The sequence below is a fragment of the Gekko japonicus genome, unplaced genomic scaffold (assembly GCF_001447785.1).
Source record: "Gekko japonicus isolate JY-2015 unplaced genomic scaffold, Gekko_japonicus_V1.1 scaffold999, whole genome shotgun sequence".
Classification (NCBI taxonomy): Eukaryota; Metazoa; Chordata; class Lepidosauria; order Squamata; family Gekkonidae; genus Gekko; species Gekko japonicus.
The window spans coordinates 561082-572757 of record NW_015171532.1 but is presented as its reverse complement, the minus strand read 5'-3'; the positions used below and the strand labels follow the sequence as shown (position 1 = coordinate 572757).

At 43.5% G+C, this 11676-nt stretch overlaps 1 protein-coding gene across 3 annotated transcripts in view; it reads right to left on the bottom strand.

Annotated features, from left to right (window-relative positions):
* Positions 1–11676, bottom strand: part of DCLK1 (doublecortin like kinase 1) — a 306559-nt gene that overhangs the window by 80840 nt on the left and 214043 nt on the right. For 2 of the 3 annotated variants that reach the window (XM_015419594.1, XM_015419595.1), the window contains exon 5: positions 3091–3185. In XM_015419594.1, coding sequence (XP_015275080.1) covers positions 3091–3185 — 95 coding nt within the window. Of the gene's footprint in view, positions 1–3090; positions 3186–4129; positions 4158–11676 lie in introns of those variants that run through there. The other variant, XM_015419596.1, reaches the window with a different exon arrangement.

Below are 11676 nucleotides of genomic sequence, written 5' to 3'. Positions count from 1 at the left end.
GCAGTTGTCTGTCAGGTGCAGCAGCAGTCACAGGGTGCTTAAAGCCATGAGGGAGCCCACCCCAGCAGTAACACCTTAGTGATCCTGCTGGCCCCACCCCCACAGTGGCTTCTAATACTCCTCCCTCTCCTACACTGGATAGGCAGCTGCCTGTCAGGTGTAGGAGAGGAGGTGGGATGCTTAAAGCCGCCAGGGAGGTTTGCTCAGCAAGATTGCCTTAGCCTTGCTGCTGGCCCAGCCTCCCTGATGCCTTTAAACATAACCCCCCCAACACCCGACAGGCAGGTGTCTGTCAGGTGTAGGAGCAGGACCAGGGACGCCGCCCCAGCAGGATTACCTTAGCAATACTGCTGGCCCAGCCTCTCTGATGGCTTCCAACACACTTCCCCCATCTCGTACACCTAACAGGCAGTTGTCTGTCAGGTGCAGCAGTGGTTGCAGGGTGCTTACAGCCATGAGGGAGCCCGCCCCAGCAGTCTACAGAGAGCTCCTTCAGTAGAGAAAAATGTACATATGTCTCACTTCATTTTTTGCACTACAATCTTCTCCATTAGAATTCCTACAACAAATGTTACATTTCAAACTTTACATCATCAGTATTATAACTGGATTTATGGAAGTAAAATACCTTAGCGAAGCATGGGTATCAGGCTAGTTTTCATATAGACAAGCCCATCTCAGTTTTCTTGCTACCTCCTTGTTTTTAATCAGTGTCGAGCTCAGTGCTCTGAGGTAAAAAAAAACACAGTTTTCTAAACCATCTAAACCAGTCCTCCTTGCTTTTACAGCCTTTTGTCTTTCTCTTGCAGATTATTCCTGTTTCATGTATTACAACTTCCCAAATGTGAGTCATTGGGTCAAGAGTCTCAGAATCCTGCTAAGACCTGCTTAAACTATATTTACCCAAGAAGGCAGCTCAACATATGCTTCCACATGTAGTGCACACTGGGCATAAAGTTTTGTGCAGTGAACAAGTTGGCCTAAAAACTCTGTAAGCCTCTACACCAGCATCTAATACAACTATGGATGGATGGGATTGATGCAGCAGTGATGCACACAACTGGGCTGAGGCAACGTTACAGCCCAACATGGGCTGCAGAACAATCTGTCAGCTCTGTCCATATGGAGGCGTAATCTGACTGGGAACTGTGATGGCATTCCCTTCTTGGCTAAAAGTTACTGGCTAAAAGTTTATAGACCCAGAGTACAGGGGGTACTGTACTAGAATCTTTATACCAGCACAGTACCTTTTTCATATTACTTTTATTTATTGAATTTGTATCACATTTTTGCCTCCAGGGAGCTCAAGGTGCTAATATAAAATTCCCAAGTGGGTTCCTTCAGCAAGGTTGCTCTACCATGTGCCTTCAGATCACACCCAGAGTGGCCAAATTAAATGAGTTCAGAAGAAGGATGACTGTAATCATATTCTATTCACAGAAATAAGATACTTTAATGTATTGCCTTAAGAAGACTTTATTGTAATGTGCAGAAGTCTGTTAAGGGACTCTTCCATGTAGTGTGGATGCACTTAATCATGTGATTATCATACTTGACTCATCCTACGAATCAGAAGAAGCAATAATGCTATCTGGCCATATAGGTTAAAGCCTGGAAGTAGCAAGTACCATTATTCTTGAGAGGATGATGACTGGTTTATCCATATTGTTCATAAACAGTATATTGTAGATTGCTTAAGGGGAATGGATCCTTCCTGGACTCAGTGGTAGGTACAGATATTTTTATTATTTATTTACCATCAACTTGCAGCTGACTTATGGTGACCCCATAGGCATAAGGCACGAGATGTTCAAAGGTGGTTTCCCCCTGCCTTCTCTGCATGGCCACCCAGGTATTCCTTGGTGGTCTCCCATCCAAATACTAGCCAGAGCTGACCAGCTTAGTTTCTGAGATCTGATGAGGTCAGGCTAGCCTGGGATGATATTTTTATATACCAAATTTCATTATAAATGAAACCTACTATGCTTTTCCTAAACTGAAAAAAACTTTCTTTGCATGAGACTTTGAAAACGCACAATATGTTTGCTCTTTTTGCAAAGAGAGAGAGATGGTTTTCCATCTGCGTTCTGACCTGGGTAACCTGGGAAGTGTATCACAAGTTACTCAATGAGAACATCAGTAATGTAAGCCAAGGGAGACATCTGCAATGTTCAGCCACAGACAACTATTGGATATGCTCTGGATTGGGACACTGAGGTCCAAAAGTCTTCATGAATTATAAACTACAGAGTATGTTTTTTGTTTCTTTCTTTTCTTTTTTGCAATATACTGGGTTCTACCACTGATTTCAACAGTACGTGGATAGAGAACTACCAGAAGTACAAGCTGGGTTCCGAAGAGGTAGAGGAACTAGAGATCAAATTGCCAACATTCGCTGGATTATGGAGAAAGCAAGAGAGTACCAGAAAAATATCTAACCACTGATTTACAGGGTTCTTAGTCTCTTTGAACTTCCCTTCCCCCCTGCCCAGAGTATGGAGCTTGGAATTACCTGGTTCTGGTTACAAAGTGACACCAACATATTTGTTATGTGCTATTATTTCATATTTGGTTTCTGAACATGTAAAAACCTCTATACGGATGCAGTATATACTTGCCATGGCTTTAATTTCCTTCTATTCATTCACATCATTTTCTCCATACAGATAAATTATGAATATGAGCAATCATGCACATTTGCATTCACACACGATTTCATATTCAAAAATACTGCACACAATACTTCAGTAGGTATGATTGCTCATTCACATAACTTACCAGTAAGGGTGCTGGGAGCTAATGGATGGTCAGAAACAAAGTAACTTGTGCAACTGTGTACATGTGCCATAGATATTAGTTACAGATGTTGTCTGAAAAACTGGAAATTGGCAGAGTCAGAACCAGTTAAAGCCAACCAGCAAAAGACTTATGAAAGTGTACAAGGGAAAACCCCCCGTATCTCTTTGGGTTTGTCAGCTGATAAGTACATGTGGACAGAGTTCCAAGAAATCAGAAAGTTTTCAACTCTGATAGACTGTGGAAAGCTATTTGACATTTTTCTCAGGCACTCTTAGATCTCAGGTTTCTTACCCTCTGTTTCCGCAGGCTTCCTGGGCTGGTGGGAGAAGGGCTTGGTGACTTCCCAGAGCGGGGAGTAGAAAGCTGGCTACCAGGTGTTCCATTAACTAGAAGGCAAACAAACAAGCAGGCATGATGTTGGACCTGTGAATCACTGAAATAACCAGACAGAAGAACAAGCTACCAACATGGTCCATATTAACCTACTTCTTCTCACTTTATCCATTTATTATCTTCACACAAATAATGATAATTTCTAAAAAGGCAGCTCTTAACTCTGTACGGTGACGAATCATTCAGTACTGGTGCACCTTAAGAATGTGTTTAAACAACATGATTGATTCATCTGTATTCATTGTGTGAACGCACAACTGATGAAATTAAAACCATCTCCAATTCTGGAGTGCTTTTGCATGCAAAAAGATATACAGCCATATGCTTTTTTCTGCCTTGGCGATTACTCACTGAATAAAGTGCTTTCCACTTCTTTCCTAATATGCCCCTTACTGCTACTCATTAGGAATTTAAGATCACTGCTGTATAGAAAAGGTGATGTCGGGTGACGAGGGGGAGGATTACTGTTGCTACTAATAGGTCAGTTACTTGCCGAGACTTCTACGTAGCACCTTTGACCTAAGCATTAACTGAGAGCTAACTGTTCAACTCAAACTGCCCATAACCCCCCCCCCCGATACTACCCCCACTCACTTTCATAAATATGAATGGCTCTTTTCAACTCTTGATACACATGGTACCAGCATCTTTTGCATGTACATAAAATCTGCTGTAAAATCAACAGCAAAACCCTAAAACAGGAGTGCAAGGCACAATACAGAACATCCAAGCAAAAGACGCTAACAATGCACTGAAAAGCACTGAGAGAGAAATGCTACGAAATATGTCTTCTCAGACAAGCTACTGCTAGGTTACAATCATATCCATCAGCGATACAGAAAAAACCCAAAACCAGGCAGCAGCTATCAGACATCCAAAATTCTCTACCGTGCGTTAATATCTACATGTCAGGATAGTAATAAGGCTTTTAACTTACCTTCTATGAGTTCTAACATGGACACAGACTTAAGTGTTTAACCTGATAATACCAAGCAGAAAAATAGTTGCCTTTGTACTATACCCAGGCAGTAGGAGAGAAATGGGAAGCGTTGGGATTAGTTAAGGATAGCCAAAGCTGCTCACAAAGAGAGCTGAATGAGATGCAGGATTCATAAGCCGAAGCCTTTTTCTGCGTAAGGCTGACGTCTTCCGAGCAGCAGTGGGAGGTGCAGGTGCCGTCTTAGGGGCTACATCAAAGGTGTCAATTAAGCACACTGTTATGACTCCAGAATGCTGAGCAACTGCAGCCCCCACTCAGATCGACGAAGCCCCAAAAGCCTTAGCCATCTTACATGCTGCAAACTGAATCATAATGAGGTGCCTTTGGGGGCAATATACCAAATGACTCATCTGAAAAATCACAATGACAATAAGTCTTGTAAAACCTTAGCTGACTGGCAGTCTCACAACTGCTAAACTTGTTTTAGGGGGAATTTAAGGGAAGGGGGGGATATTTTTCTCCTCTTCTGCCACTTATTCTCAATGGTAAACTCTAGATGGGCACACGCAGCACATGTGTGCATCCCTTGTTCTGCTAACAATTATTGTCACTGTGCTGTGTGTCAAGTTTATTTTTGTTTTAATTTTAAAAAAATTATATGCCGCCCTTCTCAAAATGGGCTCTTTCTGTTAAGCTTATATTTGTCGCATGTGACAAGAACTTGTTCACATGTTACAGTGAATGCATGTACATCCTGCATGTACATCCATTTTTAAAAAGACAGTCAACATATGCTCACTTTCCAAATGAAACCAGGGACCAGTACCAGATTAACGTGGCATTTAAATCACATATTCAGCTGTACAAAAACTGAATGTAACATGAAAATTACTTAGTATACATATACAAAATAATCAAGTGTAAAATGTACACAGATAGTAGATGTGTTCACTGGAACTTGTGAACAGGGCTAAAGGTGTGCAGTTAACAGAGAATGTCAAGCTAGATGGTACCCTGTGTACCTCAGGATCCTATATTTACAGGCATGTCTTACTTTAAAAGAAGTCTTTGGGGTGACTTCATGCCAATGACATGAATCAGGATTAACACATCAACAGTTATCAACCGTGGGAGAATATGCACAAATGGATCGTTTATAAGAGACAACAGGGAGGAGTTCTACTAGGGATGTGGCCAAGAGCCCATTATTGCTAGTCAACGAACGGCCTGGCTTATAAACAATTCATCCATCATTAAATATATAGGGTGCAATACCTACCTGCTGCCTATACAAACACACCACTAAATGTATTTTTGAGGATTCTGAATTCTAGGAGCCCCCCCCATGATATAATTATGACCTCTGTGTGATATAAGACTGTTGAACTAGGATCTGGGAGAGCCAGGTTCTAATCCCCATCCTGCAGGGGAAGCTTGCTGGGTGGCTTGGGGCTAGTCTGTCTCAGACTAACCTATTTTATAGGGTTGTTGTAAGGGTAAGGAGGGGCCACGGTGGCTCAGAGGTTAAGACACTGAAGCTGCAGACCAGAAGGTCTGTAGATCGGCAGTTCGAGACCCGAGTGCCGTGTGACGAAGTGAGCTCCTGTCTCCAGTCCCAGCTCCTGCCAACCTAGCAGTTCGAAAGCAAGAAATTGCAATTGTGATGCGAGATCCAACAGACTCCATAATACCATTGATGAATGTGATTGATAAATTTGGACAGTTAGCGGGGTTTAGAATCAATACAGAGAAAACAAAAGTATTAACAAAAAATTGTAGAGATAATATCATTCGGGAGCTAGAGGAAATCTCAAAGTTTAAAGTGGTTAAGAAAACAAAGTATTTGGGAATATCTCTCCCTTATAATAAAGCAGTAGTGGGGACCAACGTTCTAAAATGCCCGCCTTTAGTGTTTGGCCGGAAGAACTGCCACTCAGAAGACACTGGCTGGGTTGACTGGCTGCTTTGTGCAGTCCCGCCCAGCGTTTCAAGGTCTTTTGCATATGGAAGCTGATTGGACTTCACTCCATTCCACACCTCAAATTCCCCCCCCCCGCAAGGCAGTTGGAATTTTCAGTTACATATGGGAACTACTGTATTCTGAGGTAACATATGTCCTCACTCACAACACATCATATCACCTTTAAAAGAAACAAACCCAATAACACAATCACGCCACACCACAAAGAAGACAGATCACACCACAAGCAGAATACCTCAAGGCAAAAAATGATAGGAAAAGGTGCCAGCAGGCACCGCATTACTGCCACAGATGGTGTGCAGGTCCCAGGTTCATGTTTTAAAAGCTGCCTGGGGGACTATGGACCATTCACACACTTTCAACCATAACATACCTCATAGGGTAGTTGTGCGGATCATAAGGGGGAGAGGAGAATGATGTCAGCTGCTTTGGTTCCCACTGCAGGGAAAGACTGCCCTTTCCCTAGGCAGAGGCTGGGGGGGGGATGTAAAACTTAAGACAGACAGGCAGATAAAGGTTGGCTGATGGTTGCCTGGAAAGGACATAGGGTTGAAGCCCCCTGCTGTGCAGCTGACTTTCCCCTAGGGTTGCCAATCTCCAGGTGGGACCTGGAGATCTCCCACTGTTACAATTGATCTCCAGATGACAGAGATCAGTTCCCCTGGAGAAAATGGATGGTTTGGAGGGTAGACCCTATGACATTATACCTGCTGAGTCCTTCCGCCTCGCCCCCCCGCCCAATGCTGCCCTCTACAGACTCCACCCCCCAAACCTCCAGGTATTTCCCTCCTTAGAGCTGGCAATCCTACTTTCCCCTCAGTGCCTGTTGGTAGGCAACTTAGCTTGGTCCTGTCACCTACTTTGGCCTTTGGGAGAAAACACATTGGGGCCAGTCCTGATAGGGTTGCCAACTCCAGATGGGAAATTCCTGGAGATTTGAGGGATGGAGCCTGAAGAGGGTGAGGTTTGAGGAGGAGTGGGACCTCAGACAGGTACACTGCCATAGACTCCACCCTCCAAACCAGTCAGTCCCACATAGGGAACCATTGTTGCCAATCTCCAGGTGAGGGCTGGAGAGCACTCAGAATTACAACTGCTCTGCAGAAGGGAGGGCAGAAGTCAGCTGAAGTCAAAGGGGCAGATAATGGTAGGTTGATGGTTAGCTGGGAAGGAGATGGGGTTGCCAACTACATGCTGACAAATTCCTGGGGATTTGAGGGGTGGAGCCTGGAGAGGGTGGGGTTTGTGGAGGGGTGGGACCTCAGACAGGTAGAATGTCATAGACTACACCCTCCAAACCAGCCACTTTGTCCTGGGTAACAATTGCTGCCAATCTCCAGGTGAGGGCTACAGATCACTCACAATTACAACTGCTCTTCAGGTAGCAGAGATCAGTTCCTCTGGAGAAAACAGTGGACTCTGTCATTATACCCTGCTGAGGTCACCACAGCAAATTGACACTGTTTGCCCAAAGCCAGAGCACTGCCCCAGAGCCTCTTTCTAGATCCCGTTGTATTGCTTTCACAACGGGCTTTACTGCTAGTATATAACTAATAGAATAAGCACGCTAATCCAAGACAACTATGAACCAGTACTGAACATGATTAAAAAAGACTTGGACAAATGGTCAACACTACAGCTGTCAATGATGGGGAGGGCAGCTACGATTAAAATGTCTGTTCTTCCAAAAATGCTATTTTTGTTTCAAACTATACCAGTTCTCCGTAACTTTAAATATTTTCAAAGGTTAGATAGCCTGGTTAGGGATTTTGTGTGGCAAAAGAGAAAGCCAAGAATCAGGCTAAAATCCTTACAGGAGAAAAATTAAAAAGGGGGGTTAGCAATACCAAATTGGCGAATGTACTACCAGGCAGCTGCTCTAGCCTGGATCAGAGAGTGGATCCTTTTAAAAAACAAAAGAGTGTTAAGCTTGGAAGGCTTCAATTTGATGGTTGGATGGCATGCAATTCTTTGTGATAAAAAAGATGAGACACACTCATATTTTAAACATCATTTAATCAGAGCTAGTCTGTTAAAAGTTTGGAAACAGATTAGAACAATATTCTATACTAAAAGACCAAGATGGATAGCCCCCTTAGAGTCTATGGTGCAATCGAATTTAATGTCTAAGGTACGAGCCTCAACTTATGAGGTTTTATTGGATAGCAATAATGAAATAAAATCACAAGAAGTACTGGAATCACAAGGTATACGACTCTCATGGTGGGAAAGGAACCAGATAACTTCCAAATATGCCAAAGACAAACAGATCGGTTTTATTGTTGGGAGATCAGAACTAGATAAGATCCTGTTAGGAGAGGATGTCAAGATGATAGGCAAGATATATGCTTTACTTCTAAAGCAAGAGTGGCAAGATGAGGTTATGGAAAAAACTATGACGCCATGGGTAGAAAATGTGGGAGGTGAGCTAGATATGCTGAAATGGGAGAAGATATGGAACAATACAAGATGGTTAAAAGCTGTAGCTTTGTAAGAAAATGTTTACAAAGTAGTATATCGGTGGTATTTGTCTCCTGAAAGATTAGCTCGACTGTACGAGGGTCTAGATGGCAAATGCTGGAAAAGCAAGATACAGTTGGGCTCATACTAAGACGTCTGGTGGACCTGTAAGGAGGTTAACAAATTTTGGAAGGAGTACCAAGGTGTGCTATGCCAGATAACTAAAAAACCAATCCCGTTAGATCCAGAAGTGTTCCTACTAAATATATATCCCGATAAATGGAAGAAAAGAGAAAAATATTTAATTTTACATATATTAACAGCCGCAAGAAATTTACTTGCAAAGGGCTGGAAGACTGAATCAGTACCAAACAAAGGGGAGCTGATAAGTAAAATAATTGATGTGGCAGAAATGGATAACTTGACGCAAAAGGTGAATGGGAACATGAATACGTTATTCCAAAATGTTTGGTCACCAGTGTACAGATGGCTAGACCAAGAGATCTGTTAACTGTAATTAGGAGGAGATCTGTTTCTGTGCTGAGGGTGATTGGGAGGTGGGGGGTTTAGGTGGGCTGGGGGGAATGGTGGATTGTGTTTGTGTCTGTTTTGTTTCTATGTATATAACTGTGTGGAAAACAATAAAAAATATTTATAAAAAAACGAAAGCAAGAAATTGCAAGTAGATAAATATGTACTGCTTCGGTGGGAATGTAACAGCAATCCGGGCGCCTCAGTGTTTAGTGCTGGCCACATGACCATGGAAACGTCTTCGGACAATGCTGGCTCTTTGGCTTGGAAACGGAGATGAGCACTGACCCCTAGAGTCGGATTCGACTAGGTTTCGAGCAAGGGAATCCTTTACCTTTTACTTTAAGGATAAAATAAAGTTCAAAGCCATTGGGGGAAAGGCAAGATAAATAAATGAAAATGAATGAAAATTCATAAAAACACTTAATACAGCTGAGTAATTAGCTCCTGAAATGGTGGTCTCTAAGCCCTTGTTCTATTTGGTTACTACTTCTCCTATTCTTATACATAGCTCTATGGTACACCCAAAGAGAAAAGTGGAGAGGAGGGAATGCCATTCACCTTCTTTTCAGGTCGGCCTAAAACTATCCTGTTTTCAAGCACACATAAAACACCATCCCAGTTTGTTAAAACAGACCAGGGTGAATAGACCACAGGCTAAATTAAGTTTGGCCTAATCTGAAACAAAACCATCCTACATTCTTTTTTCTCCCACTTCAAGCATTGGGTAGTGCGTGCTCTGGATACATATATCAGAGGGTCACACCCTAAAATCTCCAATTGAAAAGGACTTCTGGTAGTAGGGCTTTAAAAGATCTCAAATTAAGGTTGCTAGTACTGCAACGGCAAATGCTTGGCGATTTTGAGGGCAGTGCCTTGGGATGGTGAAGTTTCGGGAGAATGTGACATCTCTTTTGGGTGGTGCTCTAAGAATTTCCCCTAATCCCTACAGTAAAGCCCACAGAGACATGGAGAAAATCCTAAACATCACTACTGAGGCCATTTTCCTCAATTCCTTGAAGGTGGCGGTGGAGGGCAGGGACTTACCTGCTGCTGGTGGGCAAAATGACGTCTGCTTTCCAAGACAGAGAAGGCAATTCTGGGCTAGGTGGGCTGCTATTCTGAAGACAGCTTCATGTGCCACTTTCTACCTTCACTCCTGCCAACTGACACCCGTGGAACGCATTGATGCAAGCTGTATTGGCGGAGCCTAGCACAAGTGGTTTTAAAAGGACATCAGACCAGTTCATGGAGGATACGTTTATCAATGGCTATTAGTCAATTACCGTATTTTTCGCTCCATAAGACGCACCTGACCATAAGACGCACCTAGTTTTTAGAGAAGGAAAACAGGAAAAAACCAGGAGGAGGGAACCGGGAGCTTTCCACCACCACCCCGCCTGCACACACTCACACTCAGCGCGCATGCACACACACACACACGCTGCAGGCTTCCCCACGGCATCATTAAGGTCCCCAACATGCACTATTTTTTGCAGTATTCGCTCCACACACACTTCCCCCCCACTTTTTTTGGGGGGGGAAGTGCGTCTTATGGAGCGAAAAATACGGTATTTCCACCTAGCATACCTCTAGCTTTGGCTTCTGTGGTCTTTCTGGGGCATCTGCAAGCCAGTGTAGGAAACAGGAGAATGGACTAGATGGACCATAGGTCTGATCCATCACGGGACTCTTTTTATATTCTTATGACACCACCACTTCCCACTGGTGGAGTCACAAGGACAAATTCCCCGCTGCTGTAGTTCCTCAACCTCAAAGCAACCTGTATTATTTTAATCGAAACTGATAAAACAGGACCAAAAGGTGTGTGTGTGTGTGGGGGGATGCTAGCACTATTGTCCCTTTCTTCCTTTCAAATGGACAGGAAAGGTACATATGCCCCATACAGTTCCCATTTACCAGGGACTGTTTGTTTTCTGGTACCTTTTGTCATGTAGTGCACAGCCTCTTTTTATGTGCTGTTGAGGCTTCTCTTTATGTGTCATGCTGATAACAGAATGTAGGATGATTACAGGAAGATTATGCTCTTCAGATGTTTGTCCCTACATTTACTGAATCCAGAAGAGTGGAACAGGACAATGTTCACTGGCATCCTTATGAACACACAAGTTCAGGCTTTTCCATATGACTGCCACCCCTATATTCAAGCACATGAAGAGTATGGTACAGTTTTTATATGCACAGGAGATCACTGAAGACATATGTTGGCACCAACGATGTGGGGAAATGCAGTCGTGAGGTCCTGGAGGAGAAATTTACGCTGCTGGGCAGGAAACTTAGGTCCACGACCTCTAAGGTAGCTTTCTCAGAAGTGCTACCTGTTCCACGCGCAGGGCTGGAGAGACAGGCACAGATCAGGAGTCTCAATGCATGGATGAGACGCTGGTGTAGGGGGGGAAGGGTTCAAGTTTGTTAGGCACTGGGATGCTTTTTGGAACAAGAGGGAGCTGTACAGGCGAGACGGTCTCCACTTGTCCCGAGAAGGAGCCAGGCTGCTGGCGCTTAAAATAAAAAAGGTGGCAGAGCAGTTTTTAAACTGAATATTGGGGGA